General features: G+C 41.8%; 1 protein-coding gene across 5 annotated transcripts in view; it reads right to left on the bottom strand.

The window, feature by feature from the left end:
• The window catches only part of B3GNTL1 (UDP-GlcNAc:betaGal beta-1,3-N-acetylglucosaminyltransferase like 1), a 106,995-nt gene extending 91,151 nt beyond the window's left edge, over positions 1 to 15,844 (bottom strand). For 2 of the 5 annotated variants that reach the window (XR_006341345.1, XM_043905096.1), the window contains exons 1-3: positions 15,739 to 15,837; positions 14,028 to 14,144; positions 13,828 to 13,927 (exon numbers count right to left, since the gene is read on the bottom strand). Coding sequence is in view for 3 of the 5 variants with exons in the window: in XM_043905096.1 (XP_043761031.1) it covers positions 13,828 to 13,927; positions 14,028 to 14,144; positions 15,739 to 15,801 (280 nt within the window). In the remaining 2 variants the exon portion in view is untranslated. Of the gene's footprint in view, positions 1 to 13,827; positions 13,928 to 14,027; positions 14,145 to 15,738 lie in introns of those variants that run through there. The other 3 variants (XM_043905095.1, XM_043905097.1, XM_043905098.1) reach the window with 3 other exon arrangements.
• Positions 15,845 to 16,965: the final 1,121 nt, after the last annotated feature.

Below are 16,965 nucleotides of genomic sequence, written 5' to 3'. Positions count from 1 at the left end.
CTTGCTCAAACTCATGTCCGTTGAATCAGTGATGCCATCCAACCATCTTGTCCTCTGTCATCCCCTTCTCCTCCTGCCTTCTATCCTTCCCAGCATCAGGGTCTTTTCCAGTGAGTCAGCTCTTCACATCAGGTGGCCAAAGTACTGGAGCTTCAGCTTCAGCATCAGTCCTTCCAATGAATATGCAGGACTGATTTCCTTTAGGATTGATTGGCTGGATCTCCTTGCAGTCCAAGAGACTCTCAGGATTCTTCTCCAACATCACAGTTCAAAAGTATCAATTCTTCAGCATGTTTCAGAAGGAACTTGAAATAGACATTCCACAACAACTGGTTTATAAATAATTTCTAACAGACTAAAGATAATGAAAATAAGAAATATTTAGGGGGATATATTAAAAATGTGCACCAGATGATGAAGAAGAGGAGGAGGAAGAAGACAATAACAGAACAGCTGCTAGACTTCTCGAGGGCCCACTGCATGCGGCCTCTTCTGGAACCCTGCTCCCATCAGCTTGTCCTACGCCCTCCCAATACCCACGTGAGCACTACTGATACTTGTTCACAAAGAAGGAAATCAAGGCTGGGTTGGGTACAGTGGACCCAACCCTGGAGCCCTCACCCACCAACAGGCACCTCTGCATGAGGTCACTGTTCGACATCAAAGAACACAGTCTTTCCATAGGAACCTTCTAAAAGCAGAAAAAAAGAGCTTTCTTCTTTTAAAGGACCAAGATTTTAAAATTATTTCTGATTTTTAATTTTTTTCTAAAATATTTTCTATAGTTTTCTGCTTTCCTAGGTGGAGGGCATTGGCTGCTATTTGTGAGGAACACAAGGCTGGGCAGGGAAGCACATTTTGGGAGAGAAGTTTGTTTCATTAGCAAAAGCCCAACTATTTCTTTTTTTTTTTTTGCCCAACTGTTTCTTAACTCACCTTCACCAACATTCACCCTTTACTTGTCCCCCTCCCCTAAGAAACAAAAACAAAAATACTGGCTGGAAGCTTTACAAAAGGCTTTACAAAAAGCAAAGGGCACTCATCCTGGTTGCCCTCGGCGGGAGGATAAGCCCCTTCACTGAACAGTGCACCATATTCCTTAAGGGCTAGTGTTCAGAGATGTTTAAACCCGTTAGAGGGCAGGCCCCAGAGAGCTCAACTTGGGGGTGGGGGATGAACTCCAGGTAAATCAGCAAGTGCCCCAGGGATAGCAGCACAGTCCTCCCAGGACTCAGGCGAGAACCATGTGAACTTGCAAGGGGCACAAGCAAGAATCATCAAGTGAAAGCTACCGAGTCCCCTGACCGCCCAGTGCAGGAAGAAAGGACCAGGGAGAATGCAGGAAGATGAGAAGGGGGCTTACAGGACGAGAGGTGGAGGGAAAGTAGGACTGTCTCTCCCACTCACACCTTTCCCCTGAGAGCTACCCTGAATGCTCCAGTCCTATCCCACAACCCTACTGACCCCCTCACCGGGAAAAGATCTGAGCAGCGGCGACCCTGTGTGTTGGCAAGTCACCTGCTGGGTCCAAACAGGATCTCAAAGCGAACACCCCCTTGGATCTCATCTGAGGGGTATTCCAGGAGGACCCCAAACCTTCAGCTGTGTCAGGAGCTAACAAGACTCCCTCAGGACCAAGCCCACCATAGAGTGGAGGTGAAGCTGCACATTCCTGAGGGTTTTAAAGGAGTGGATGTACCTCAGTATCTCTTGGGAAGATTCTTTTACAATCCCCCTGCTGTGTTTATACCCCAGACAAATTATACAAGAAAATCTTAGGATAGGACTTGGGCATCAGGTTTCCTAAAGCCCCCTAGATTATTCTAACATGCAGCCAAAATTGAAGACTACTTTTTAAAGAAAGACATGACTCCTAAAACTTATAGGAACCTGTCCACTAGCCAATCTTATCATCTGTCCTGCCTCCACCTTCAGTTCTAGCAGTCTGTGCAGGCATATAAACTTATTCTCAAGTTTTACATGAAAATTGTAAAGTCAAACTACTGGAAGCACAATAGATTACAATTAAAGCTAAGAATGCAAAGCTAATCACTCTATATAGAAACGAGGGTAAATGAAGAAACCACCACATCTTGACCCAGCTGCATGACATTTCAAAACTCAAAACATAAAGAGAAAAATCTTAGACACTTTCAGAAAAGATATCTTTAAAATAATAAGAATCAGACTGACACAAGATTTCTTACTAGAATCAGCAGACACCAGAAAATAATGAGGCAATTACTCCAAAATTCTAAGGGAAAATATTTTGCACCTAGAATTCTATACACAGCTAAACTGTCAAATAAACATAGTACAAAATAGAGACATTTTCAAACATGTAAATACCCTGAATATTTTACCATCCACATACCAGATATGGAAAAACTACTTGAAGAAGTATTCCAGAGAAATGAAAAAGAAACACATTAAAAAGAAAATTAAATAAAATAAAAAGCGAAGGGAAAAAAAAAAAAAACCAAACAATGGCACATGCATATAAAGTAGAAGAGAATAAAGCAGAAGATTTTTAAAGGCTCCATAGATCTTGACACCTGGGAATCCCCTCAGTGTGTAGCATGGGGTTAGCAGCAGATTCATTTCACTTCCTCTTCCAAGTCTAATCCACTAGGTGGTCTGCAGTGAAGAACAGTTACTTATTTAAAAAACCACTAGTGTTGTTTTTACAAGGTTTAAACTGTTGGAATCAACTTATTAATCAAGTATATAAAACAACAAGAGCTATAGAGCAGAATGTGAAGATTATAAATGCTGACAATATAAATATAACAAACTAAAACTCTGAGGGAGGAAAAAAGAGAAAGGGAAGTGTGAAGTCCCTTCAGTGGGTTAAATGTTTCCTCTTTCATAGCAAGTATCAATTGATTCTGTGAGTTAAATAAATCTAGTAGGAACTAAAAAACACTGGTTGCTCCTAGGGTGTGGGGCTTTTACATTTCATTGCAGACCTTCCTATATGCCTAAATTTTTTTTTAAAACCACATTTTCTTTATTTTAAAAAAAATCTGCAATTAGTCAAAGCAGACATTTATTCATGAAAGTAAGTAAATGGTCTTCCTGCCATCTAAATGCAGGCTGGAAGCTAGTTTGCTGGGGAGTTTGAAACAAAAGGGGGCTGAATTGTTCTATGCGGTCATTGCTCTTACGAAGCTACATTATCAAGCCCTAGGCTGAGCCAGCAGACATGTAACTCACACAAGAAAACTATAAACCAATGTTCTCTATGTACACAGATGTAAAAATCCTTAAGAAAGCTGATCAATTTCATTGCATAAAAACACTATACTGTCACTGTTGATTAATTTTGGCACTGTAAGAGTGATTCATTATTAAGAAAAATACTAATGTAATTTACTACAATAAAAATGTTAGGAGGAAAAAAAAACAATCACCTTAACAGATATTTAAAAGACATTTAATTAAATTCTATACTCACACCTCATTTTCTGAAGGCTTACTAAATTAGAGATATCAAGGTACCTGATAAAAGTATCTATCAGAAAGCAATTGTAAATATCATGCTTGTAACACAGAAACACTACAAACATTTCCACTAAGCCAGCACAATAAAAGGATTAGTTAATGTGATCCCACATTGTTCTTCTAGACTTCCTACCCCAATACTACTTATGAAAATAAAGAATAAATTAGAAATAAAGAAACAAAATTAAAATATTTATTCAGGATTAGACTAACTAGAAAATCCAAGATAATGTGATAAACTGTTGGCATTGGATATGACAGGGAACCACAGAAACTGGGAGTCTTCCCTCTCTACCCAAGTCGACACTAGAGGCAAAAGATCATAAGGCTCTGAACATCCAATTGAAAAACCGTAGGAACCTCAAGAGGAGACAGAAAGAGGTCGTACCCTGGTATGGAAGGAAACCCAACACCACAGTCCAGGGGCTTGCTTGGCAAGAACTTCTGGACTATGTTCTTTCCTCCACCTACTGCTGTTTGGTGAGCCGACTGCCCCCCCCCCCCCCCCCGCCCCGTCCCTCCATCACTGTGAAGCAAAAAGCCGCAGAAGGAGGCAGCACAGGATGGGAGAAGCTGCTCCCACAAATACACAAGACCAGCCACCTAAGGCCTCCTCCTTCTCTTCTCCCCGTCCACTCTGAAAAGGAACAGAGGAAGATGGAAGGACGAACGGAAGGGAAGCAAAAGGGAGGAAGGCAAAAGCATACAGGCAGCTTACCCAAGAGACAAGCTCACCTGAATGGGGAAGGGCTGTGGAGGCAGAAGCAGTGACTAAAGGAAGGATAATAAAGCTTGTGATGAAATTTCTTCATCACAGGATTCACCAGCCAACACTCAAATGCACCAGATAAAGGCATACAAGAGGTGTAAGAATTCACTGCCAACAGACCATCACTGCAAGAAATGTTTTAAAAAGTCCTTCAGGCAGAAGGAAAAGCAGATGGGCATCTGGCTCTATTCAAAGAAATGAAGAGCACTGAAAACCACAATTATATGAGTAAATGAGTAATTTTCTTTCTTATTTCAATCTCTTAAAAAGATGATTGACTGTTTAAGTTAATACCAACATTTGTGGGGTCTACAGCACATGTAAAAGTAGAATGCATGACAACAGCCTCAAAAAAGGTAGGAAGGGAGAAATGGACATGCACTGTTCAGTTCTCACACTATACATGAAGTTCTACACACATTTGAGGGATTGAACTTGATAAGTTGTACATACTATAAACTCAAATCAACCATTAAAACAGCAAAAAAGAGAACTGTAACTAATAAGTCAACAAAGAAGATGAAGTAGAACCAGAAGGAATTTTGATTGGAGCTGGTATGATAGCATGCAGAGCTCCACAGCCGCTTGCCAGCAAAACTGGTGAAACTTATTTTTAAAAACCCAACCATTTACAGTCTCTGGAAATGACCCTAAGGGCACCAAGCAAATGAAAAAAAAATTTTTATTCAAGAAAATCTACTAAAACTCAGTAATAGTAATATCAAAAACCTCAGATATGCAGATGACACTACCCTTATGGCAGAAAGGGAAGAGGAACTAGAGAGCCTGTTGATAAAGGTAAAAGAGGAGAGCGAAACAGCTGGCTTAAAACTCAACATTCAAAGTACTAAGATCATGGCATCCAGTCCCACCACTTCACGGCAAATAGACGGGGAAACAGTGACAGCCTTTATTTTCTTGGGCTCCAAAATCTCTGTGGACGGTGACTTCAACCATGAAATTAAAAGACGCTTGCTCCTTGGAAGAAAAGCTATGACAAACCTAGACAGCATATTAAAAAGCAGAGACATCACTTTGCCAACAAAAGTCCATCTAGTCAAAGCTATGGTTTTTCCAGTAGTCATGCATGAATGTGAGAGTTGGACCATAAAGAAGGCTGAGCGCCAAAGACTTGATGCTTTTGAACTGTGGCACTAGAGAAGACTCTTGAGAGTCTCTTGAACTGCAAGGAGATCAAAACAGTCAATCCTAAAGGAAATCAACCCTGAATATTCACTGGAAGGACTGATGCTGAAGCTGAAGTTCCAATACTTTGGCCACATGATGCAAAGAGCCGACTTACTGGAAAGGACCCTGAATCCTGGGAAAGATTGAAGGCAGGAAAAGAGGACGTTAGGGGATGAGATGATTGGATGGCATCACTGACGACAATGGACATGGGTCTGAACAAACTCCAGGAGATGGTGAAAGACAGAGAAGTCTGGCTGCAGTCCACGCTATAGTCCATGGGGTCGCAAAGAGTTGGATACAACTGAGTGACTGAACAACAACAAGATATTTGAGCTAAGATCTGCTCCTTCCCTTCCCCTAAGGAGGAAACCCACCCTAGACAGGTATAGCCAAAAATACAAGCTTCCCTTTCTGCTTGGCCTCTCAAAAGCTGTTTTCCTGGAAGAGACAGGGCATCGACATTTCTCATCCTGACTCCAGGTACCTGTTGCTGAGGTTGAGGCCCAGGCAAGTGCAGTTTAAAAGTGGGGCTCCCTTTTCCCACCAGCCCCCATGCTGCATTGGATGCTCTGTCTCCCTTGGGTGCAGTATCACCAAGAAAACTGGGGACCCAAATGCCCTTGCCCTGGCTTGTGGGGTAGGCGGTTCATATGAAGAGAGATAAGGGGTTGCTGCCCTTCCCCTACTTCACTTGCAATAGGGTGTGAAGTTTAAGTCCTGGGGTACACTCAAATCAGAAGTAAAGGCCGCCGGAAGAGGCAATTGATAGATTCATCAACCATACAGGTTAAGCTGTGGGACGACCAGTTTGTCAAACATAAACGGGTAAGAGACAGCTGGGAAGAGCCCTCCCGGGGTCAGAACAAACTAAACACTGACCTCAAGAACTATTCCTTTGAAGGAGCTTGAATTCACTTGAATTATTTTTACGCCCCTAGGTATAGCTGAAAACAGCAAAGCAGTCGGCAGTAAGCGGAGCTTGACAGCTGGGTGCGGTCAGGGAAAGACAGGCCAGCCCACACCACTGCCCCCTCAGGATGACTGTGGGCTCACCCGGCGCTGCGCTCCTGAGACAGAGCACGAGAGGTTTCACGCTGCGGGCACAGGGGAGCGGACTTTACTGAAGCGATCCGAGCAGTCACTTTACAAGCAAACAAGTCAGTAAGGGTAACAACCCTTAGACAGAGGGGAAACCAGTACCTGGGACATGTTATCTAATGTGTCCAGTGTCTAACAAAATTAGGAGACATGTGAAGAAACAAGAACGCACGACCCAGACACCAAATAAGAAGAGGCACAGAAACTTCCAGCGAGAGCATCAGGTGTTTGATCTAACAAAGACCTCAAAGTAACCACTATAAATATGTTCAAAGACCTAATGTGCTGCACTTAGCTGTTTCAGTCGTTTCCGACTCTCTGTGACCCTATGGACTGCAGGCCACCAGGCTCCTCTGTCCATGAGGATTCTCCAGGCAAGAATACTGGAGTGGCTTGCCATGCCCTCCTCCAGGGGATCTTCCCAACCCAGGGATCGAACCCAGGTCTCCCGCATCGCAGGTGGACTCTTTACTGTCTGAGCCACCACGGAAGCCCAAGAATACCGGAATGGGTAGTCTATCCCTTTTCCAAGAGATCTTCTCAACCCAGAAATCAAACCAAGGTCTCCTGCACTGCAGGTGGATTCTTTACCAGCTGAGCTGCCAGGGAAGCCCCAAAATAAAAACACAGCATACCAAAACATATAGGAGGCTGCAAAATCAGTGCTCAGAGGAAAATTTAAAGCTATAAATGTCTACATAAAAGAGATCTCAAATCAACAACCTAATTTTATACCTTAAGGAACTAGAAAAAGAAGAACAAACTAAACAAACAGCTAGCAGAAGGAAAGAAATAATAAAAGGATCAGAGCAGAGACAAATGAAATAGAGAGTGAAAAAAAAAAAGTGAGACTCAATGAAACCAAAAGTTGGTTCTTTGAAAAGATCAACAACATTGACAAACCTTTAGGTACACTAAGAACAAAGATGCTTCAAATTACTAAAATTAAAAATGAAAGTGGGGGGACTTCCCTGGCGGTCCAGTGGTTGACTCTGCACTTCCACTGCAGGGGGTGTGGGTTTGATCCCACAAGCTGTGAAGCATGGCCCAAAAAAAGTGTGCACATTACTACTGAACTTAACAAAAGCCTAAAAAGATAATAATTGAATATTATGAACAATTATATGCCAACAAATTAGAAATTTAGATGAAAAATACAAATTTCTATAAACACACTACCAAAACTAACTCAAGAAGAAATAAAATATCTGAACAAACCTATAACAAAAACAGAGGCTGAATCAGTAATCAAAATCCCCCAACAAAAAGGCTAGGATCAGATGGTTTCACTAATGAATTCTACAAAACATTTAGAGAATTAACAACAATCCTTCTCAAACTCATCCAAAAATAAAAAAGAAGAAAAGAAAACACTTCTTAACTCATTCTATGAAGCCAGCGTTACTCTGATACTATAGCCAGACAGATACATCCAAAGAAAACTACATACCAATATCCCTTATGAATATCTTTATAGAACTCTTCAACAAAATACTAGCAAACTAAAGCTAGCAGCATATTAGAAAGATTATACACCATGACCCAGTGGGATTTATTCCAGTAATGCAAGGGTAGTTCATCATATGAAATCAATCAATGTTAACATATTACTGTAATAGAATTGAAGGGAAAAAACCAATATGATCATCTCAACTGATACAGAAAAAAGGATGGACAAAATCTTCTTTCATGATTAAGAAAAACACAGTCAATAAACTATCAATTGAAGGGAACTTCCTCAGCATGATTATAAATCAGTATTTATAAAATCCACAGCTAACACTACACTCAAAAGTGAAATACCACAAGCTTTCCCCCTAAGATCAGGGTCAAGACAAAGATGTCTCCTCTCCCCACTCTTACTAAACACTGGAAGTTCTAGCTGGAGCAATTAGACAGAAAAAGAAATAAACCAACCAATTAAAAGGAAGAAGTAAAACTAATCAGTTGCAGATGACATGATCTTAAATATAGAAAATCCTAAAAATTCACACACAAAATAACTGCTAGAGCTAATAAACAAGTACAGCAAAGTTTCAGGATACAAGATCAACATGCAAGAAAATCAGTTTCCCTTTACACTAATAATGAACAATCTGAGAAGGAAATTAAAAAGACAATTCCATTCACAGTATCAATGAAAAAACAAATGCTGAAGAATTAATTTAACCAAAGAGGTGAAATACTTGTACCTTGAAAATTACAAAGCATTGATAAAAGAAACCAAAGAAGACCTAAGGACAGACACTCTGTGTTCACAAACTGGAAGTCTTAACTACTGTTAAAGTGATAATACAAACCAAATAGATCTACAGATTCAGTGCCATCCCCCATCAAAATTCTAATGGTCCTTCTTAAAAACATGGAAAAACTGACCCTAAGGTTCACGGATGTGTGCATGCTTAGTCGCTTCAGTTGTGTGCAGTTCTTTGTGACCCTATGGACTGTAGCCCACCAGGCTCCTCTGTCCATGGGATTCTCCAGGCAAGAATACTGGAGTGGGTTGTCATGCCCTCCTCTGGGGAATCTTCCTGACCCAGGGATTGAACTCGTGTCTCCTGCATTGGCAGGTGAATTCTTCACCACTAGGGCCACCTGAGAAGCCCACCCAAAGTTCATATGAAATTATAAAACAATTTTGAGAAAGGAAAACAAAGTTGAAAGACTCATACTTCCCAATATCAAAACCTACCACAAAGCTATAGTAATCAAAACAGTGTGGCACTTACTGGCTTTAGAGTCCAGAAATGGCATTCATTTCCAGCAACTAATTTTCAAAGAACTAAAGAGCCTCTTTAGTTGATGAAAGTGAAAGACGAGAGTAAAAAATTGGCTTAAAACTCAACATTCAGAAAACTAAGATCATAGCATCTGGTCCCATCACTTCACGGCAAATACACGGGGAAACAATGTAAACAGTGACAAACTTTATTTCTGGGGGCTTCAAAATCACTGCAGATGGTGACTGCAGCCATGAAATTAAAAGACGCTTGCTCCTGGGAAGAAACGTTATGACCAACCTAGACAGCCTATTAAAAAGCAGAGACATTACTTTGCCAACAAAGGTCCATCTAGTTAAAGCTACGGTTTTTCCAATAGTCATGCATGGATGTGAGAGTTGGACACTAAAGAAAGCTGAGTGCTGAAGAATTGATGCTTTTGAACTGTGTGTTGGAGAAGACTCTTGAGAGTCACTTGGACTACAAGGAGATCCAACCAGTCAACCCTAAAGGAAATCAGTCCTGAATTAGAAGGACTCATGTTGAAGCTGAAACTCCAATACTTTGACCACCTGATGCAAAGAACTGACTCATTTGAAAAGACCCTGATGCTGGGAAAGATTGAAGACAGGAGGAGAAGGGAATGACAGAGGATGAGATGGTTGGATGGCATCACCGACTCAATGGATATGAGTTTAAGTAAGCTCCAGGAGTTGGTGAAGGACAGGAAAGCCTGGCATGCTGCAGTCCATGGGGTCACAAAGAGTAGGACATGACTGAGCAACTGAACTGAACTGATTTTCAAAAGGGTACCAAGACTTTCAATGAAGAAAGAATAGTCTGCAACAAATACTGTCAGAACAGCTCAACATCTACATGCAAAGGAATGAAGTTATACTTACTTTACACTATATAAAAAATGAACTCAAAATGGAACAAACACCCATATAGAAAAGCTCAAATTATAAAATTCTTTGAAAAAAACAAAGGAGTAAATCTTCATGACTTTGATTTGGCAATGATTTTTTTAGATATGACACCAAAAGTACATGTAATGACAACAAGAATAAATTGGATTTCATCAAAATTATAACTTTTGTGCATCAAAGGATATTCTCAGGAGAGTGCGAAGACAACCCAAAGACAGCCCAACCCAAAGAAAATATCTGCAAATCATATATCTGATAAGAGTCTAGTATCTAGAATATGTAAATAACTTGCAGCTCAACAACAAAAAAGACAATCAAATTTTAAAATGCACAAATTTGAAAATGACTTGAATAAACATTTCTCCTAAGACGATATACAAATGGCCAACACAAACACAAAAAGAGGTTCCATATCATTAGTCAGAAGGAAAGAGCAAATCAAAACCACAATGAGATGAGAAACCATTTCATACCCACTAGAATGGCCATAACAAAAATAAACCCAGAAAATAAGAAGTGTTGGTGAGGATGTGGAGAAACTGGAACCTTCATACATGGCTGGTGGCACTGTAAAATGGTGCAGCCAATGTGGAAAATAGTCCGGCAGTTCCTCAATATGTTAAAACAAAGAATTACAATATGACCCAGCAATACAACGACAAGGTGTATACCCAAAGAAACTGAAAACCTGTGTTCAAACAAAAATTTATACACAAATGTTTACACTAGCATGCTTCACAACAGCCTAAAAGTAGACCAACCCAAATGTGCCTCAACTGGTGAATGGATAAACAAAATGTGGTACACCTATACCATTAAACATTATTCTCTTGTAAAAAGGAATGAAGTACTAATATATGCCTCAACATGAACCTTAGAAACACTGAAAAATGAAAGAAACCAGTCACAAAAATAACACATATTATATTATTCAGTTTATCTGAAATGTCCAAAATAGGCAACTCTATAGACAGAAAGCAAATCAGTGGTTGCATATAACTGGGAGGAACAGGCATGGAGAGTGATAACTAGAGGATGCAGGATTCCTTTTTGAGGTGATGAAAATGCTCTAAAATTGACTGTGGTGGTGGTTGCACACATCTGTGAACCTACTTAAAAACAACTTGATTATACATTTTGATGGATGACTTATGTGGTATATAAATTATATTTCAAAAACACTGTTATAAAAGATATTTGATTAACCCAAACAAAGGCAGAAAAAGAGGAAAATGGAGTGAAGAACAGATATGACTAACAAAATAATAGCAAGAAGAGAGATTCAGATCTAACCATATCAATAATCACATTACATGTATCTAATGTAAACATCCCAGTTGAAAGGCAGAGATTGTCAGATTCAATTTAAAAAGCATGATCATATGTTGTCTACGTGTGCGTGCATGCTAAGTCGCTTCAGTCACGCCCGACTCTTTGTGACCCTATGGACTGTAGCCCGCCAGGCTCCTCTGGCCATGGGATTCTCCAGGCAAGAATACTGGGGTGCATTACCATGCCCTCCACTAGGGGATCTTCCTGACCCAGGGATTGAACTCATGGCTCTTAAATCTCCTGCATTGGCAGGCAGGTTCTTTACCACTAGCGCCAACTGGGAAGCCCCTACAAGAATCTATAATGGCACCCTTTAAATATAAAGACAGGAATGGGTTAAGAGAAAAAATGATGGAAAAGATACACTATGCTAACACTAGTCAAAATAAAGCCAGAGCAGTTAAATTAATATCAAAAAAAGTACATTTCAGAGCAAAGAACATTACCAGAGATTAGGAGAGTTATTCATAATGATGAAGGGGTCAATTCTTCACAGCAGTCTCAAATTTTAACAGAGTAAAATTTAAAATACATAAGCCAAAAATGACAGAACAGCAAGAAAGAATAATAAATCTACAATTAGAGTTGGAGATTTCAAAACCCCCTCTCAGTAACTGATAAAACAAGCAGACCTTGCATCAGCAAGGATACAGAAGATTTAAACAAGACTGTGTTCAACTGGATTTGCCTTTACAGAAAACTCCACCCAACACCAGCAGATACACAACCTTGTCAAGTGCACACAGAACATTTGCCGAGATAGGCCTTATCCTGGACTGTAAAGTAAATCTTACTAAACTTAAAAGATTCACATCAAAAAAGTATGTTCTCTTACGTCAGAGGAGTTAAAATAAGAAATAAATAATATAAAGATATCTGGAAAATCCCTCAAATATTTGGAAACTAAATACTCTACTTCAAATAATCCATAAATCAAATAAAAAATCAAAGGGGGATATTAGAAGGTATTTTGCAGCTGAATGAAAATTAGAACACAACATATCAGAATTTGTGAGATGTTAATGCGATACTTAGGGGACAGTTTATATCACTAGATGCCTGTTTGGGAAAATGAGAAAGGTCTCAAACCAGTGACCTCAGCTTTCACCTTAAGAATTATAAAAAGAATAACTTAAACCCAAAGTAAGCAGAAAAGAAGAAAATAGTGCAATTCAGAGTGGAAATAGAAAACAGACAAAAATAGGAAAAAGAAAAACAATATAAACAATCAATAAAACCAAAAGCTGATTCTTTAAGAAGACTGTTTTTTAAATGGACAAAAACAAATCTAATGTCACAAGAAAAGAATTTTAAGAATTAGAGGGGCCTTCCCTGGTGGTCCAGGGCTTGCTGGTGGCTCAGATGGTAAAGAATCCACCTGCAATGTGGGAGACCTGGGTTCAATCCCTGGGTTGGAAAGATCCCCTGGAGAAGGGAATGGCTACCCACTCTAGTATTCTTGCCTGGAGAACTCCATGAACAGAGGAACCTGGTGGGCTTGAGGTCGAAAAGAGTTGGAGGCAACTGAGCAACTTTCACTTTTTTTCCCCTGATGGTTCAGTGGTTAAGAATCTGCCTAGAAATGCAGGGGACACTGGTTTGATCCCTGGTCTGGGAAGACCCCACATGCCGAGGGGCACCTAAGTCCATGGGCCACAACTACTGAGCCCATGCTCTAGGGCCCACAGACCACAGTTACTAAAGCCAGTGTGCTCGGAGCCTATACTCCACAAGTGAAGCCTCCACAGTGAGAAGCCAGGGCACCGCAAAGAGCAGCCCCTGCTGGTCACAACTAGAGAAAGTCCACACATGGCAATGAAGACCCCGTACAGCCAAAAATAAAATAAAATTTAAAAAAAGAATTAGAAATGATCAATAATGACCAATCGCACCAGGAATAAAAACACTTAAGGGCTTTCTGTTAGGCTAAATAAGTAAAGAATGAGCAGGGGTTCAATGTGATGTGGCAGAGTGGATGGGAAGGGAGTATGGGGGAGAAGGGATACATGTATGTGTATGGCTGAGTCCCTTCACTGTTCACCTGAAAGTACCTCAACATTGTTAATTGACTATACCCCAATACAAAATAAAAAGTGAAAAAAAAAGAATGAGCAGAGGTTGTACACAAATCCTTACTGAGGCAGAAGAAAGCCAGGCCTACCAGGTCCTTAATAAGTGGTACACTCTAATATTACTTAGCATACTTCTCACCAAGATTTGAACAACAGGAAACTATTTAAGTACATAAGTTGATAAGAATAATAAACTAAACACGGTTACTGACCTCCTCGGGGAGAAGGAGAATCATGCCCTCCAATAACCACGAGGATGCCGGAACCTTCCAGCTTCTTTTTCCATTTTTCGATGATAGTCATGGATTTGTCCTGAAAGTATGAGGAGGTTGGCAGGTCAGGAAACTTTCCTCCAAACGGTCAGAGGTGACTTACACTAAGGCCAAATGACCAACAGGAAGTCTGTAAATACCTTACTGGCATCATTAAAAATGGAGAGCTCCACGGAGCCTTCAAAGTCTTGCTGCAAAACCGACCCCAAGCATTCGTCCAACCACGGTTCAGCGTCATGGACCGGGAGGATAACAGACTGGAATTCAAAACAAATGAATTGAGAAACAAGTGTGGAAACTTAATTCTCTTTCCAAGACTCTAATTTACTTCCCCATTACCATCTGCACAATGCTCATTTTCAAAGCTCAAGGCATGACTTACAGAACAACCCAGAATAAGGATTCCAGGGAGAGGATGACCTGACAAACAAAAGGTGCCTACGCCTCCTCTCAAGATTTGTTGTCTTAGATTTCCCTGAATTGGTCTTTTTTGATTGCTTTTAAAAAGGAAACAAAATCTGAAAGGCATCAAAAATGTTCCCAATTCAATGGCAAATTCATGTGGTTCCCAATCAGTGGTCAGAAACATCATCATTTTGGTTGAAACAAGCATCTGTGTATCTTTGAACCCACTCATGAAATAAGCATTTTCAGTAAACCATGATGTTAGAGGAACTGCAACAAAGAAACCCTTTTAAGTATCCCCTACACTTCAGTATTCTTGCCTGGAGAATTCCATGGACAGAGGAGCCTGAAGGGCTACAGTCCCGGGGTCCCAAAGAGTCAGACAGGACTAATACACACATACTTTCTTTAACAAAGTATGGGGACAGGGTTGGGGAAAAGGGAGGTAACCTCCCTCCAGCTCTCTCTTCCTTTGTTCTATCAGTTTAGGACACTTTGGCACTGTCCTCTTCTCACAGGGCCCACATAAAACAAACATTTCTGAAGTGTTATAAAGTAAAAACAGTGAAACCTGAGTGCCAACAAAACAACTGATTGCAGGATTTGTCTTCTGTATACTGCCACATTAAGCAATACAGACTTTGGGTACGAAAATAGAAGTTACAGTCAGTCCTCACTCTTTTGAGTTTTTACCTTAAAGAAGAGTGGACATATTCTTAAACAAGACAACAGAAACAGGTCATCCAAGTGAGTGTGTACAGATGCATGTATGCGCACACATGTGCAAATACATCTATACAAAACATAGAGAGGATTTTCAAATACTAAATCTGAATATGGTTATGAAAAGCTCATATATATAAGTACCGAAAATACAGTTCCGTCAAGGCAAGTTCTTTACTCTGAAGATCTAATTCAACAGTGTTATCCCTTCCTAGATTTATGTTATCCACAAAAGTATCTCCCTAACTTACTTACATACTTACTTTGGAATTATTTTTTAAAAGAAAAAAGGAGAGAATATTTTTACTGTTCTCAAGATCTACAATACAAAACATAATGTGAATTTCTGCCAGAGATGAGCCTAGATTACTCTGTCCACACTCTTGCTAGTGCTTAAACGTTTATTTGGGCGGAGATCCTCACAGGCTGCCCAAGAGAAGAGGTGGTGGTAGTGTGTGAAACCCGGGACGACGGAGGGGAGAAGGATGGAGGGATGGAGCAGGGCGGAGAAGAGGAGGATGGAGGGAAGAGGGATGGAGGTGAAAAGAGAGGAGAAGGGGCGGAGAATAGAGGGATGGAGGTGAGGGGGACCGAGGGGTGAAGTGAGGAGCGGATGAGAGGAAGCGAGTCTGACAGACTGGGACCTGAACTGGAGCAGAGGGGCGGGGAGGGCCGGGGAGGGGCGGGGCACCCCCACAGAAACACCGCCAGCCGGGCACCTACCACTTGGGCGGAGGCGCTAGTCGGGCCGATCTCCCCGGCGGCTGGGTACCCCCTGGCCTGCATGGCGCGCGCTCCTCGGGCTGCCCCGCCCACCTCGGGCTACAGCGCCTGCGCGGGCGGCTCGCCGGGAGGCGGGACCGAGGCTGAGCGCCTCCGATTGGCTCAGAGGGACGTCGATCAAGCGGGAACCCGCAGGCAGTGGACAGGCGCGGCCTAGAGGGGCGGGAGGGCTCCCGAGAGAGCTGGTCAGCTCGTCCGTCCTCAGGGACGCTTGTGTTTCTGGAGTGCCTGGGTCGTGCAGGAGGTGGAGTCGGTGGGAAGACTCTGCGCCGTCTGACATGGAAAGGCTCTCTGTGAAAAGCAGGTGACTGCTCCCCTGTTCGGGGGACGGGGCGTCTGAGCGGCGCCGAGTGCACCGGCTGTCACGCGGGCGTCCCGACCCATCGGGTCAGTGAGCACAACTTCATAGCCTTCACCACCTAAACTAACGTTGAATGCAAATCATTCGACAAACCAGCAATTATGACAAAGCCGAACTGCTGTTTCATGTCTTGCAAGCATTACTTCAAATGTCATTGTTCCTTAAATTGCATCAGTGTTTTCAAAGCCTGTTGTAAAAATTGGAACGCTTAGGCCAAATGAGTGAAAAATCCACCCTTATCTATAATGGGACAAAAGCAATCTGAGGATTTGTTTCCAAGGACCTGGTGTGCTCCAAGGGTTGGTATGTTAGGAATAGTTCCATTTTAAGGGACCCGGTAAAAAGTCACATTGTAACTTCCAGATCGTGCTGTGGGCTTTGGAGCTCGACTGCCTCAGTAATCAGTGGGAGGAAGAGATAAGGGGTCCCCACGGCGTCTGGCACCTCCACTCCACAGCACATGCTATCAGAATTGGGCTTGGCTGCTCCTGTCTTGCTTCCTGTACATCTCCTGCTGCCAGAAGTTTGCTTTTCACTGCCTTCCCCCTAATAAAAATTTGGCTAGAGTCTGCTTTTTGCAAACATTCAGAGTGCCAAGAGGCACTTCAAAAGTGCAGGATTTGGCTGGGGATGGGGGTGGGGTGATGGGGGTGACCTTGAGATTCTTCTCCTCATGGTAGGAAGATTCTCAACAGAGGGGCCAGGCTATGAGGCCTGACACACCAATCCACCCCGTCCCCCCTACCGCGAGGGACATGAACATAGGGTAGGATGAGGAGGTGACAAAGTCATGGGCCTCTGGAGAG

Source organism: Cervus elaphus, chromosome 5 (genome assembly GCF_910594005.1).
Source record: "Cervus elaphus chromosome 5, mCerEla1.1, whole genome shotgun sequence".
Taxonomy (NCBI): Eukaryota; Metazoa; Chordata; class Mammalia; order Artiodactyla; family Cervidae; genus Cervus; species Cervus elaphus.
Note: the sequence above shows the minus strand (reverse complement) of the source record. Positions and strands in the feature narration are given on the sequence as shown.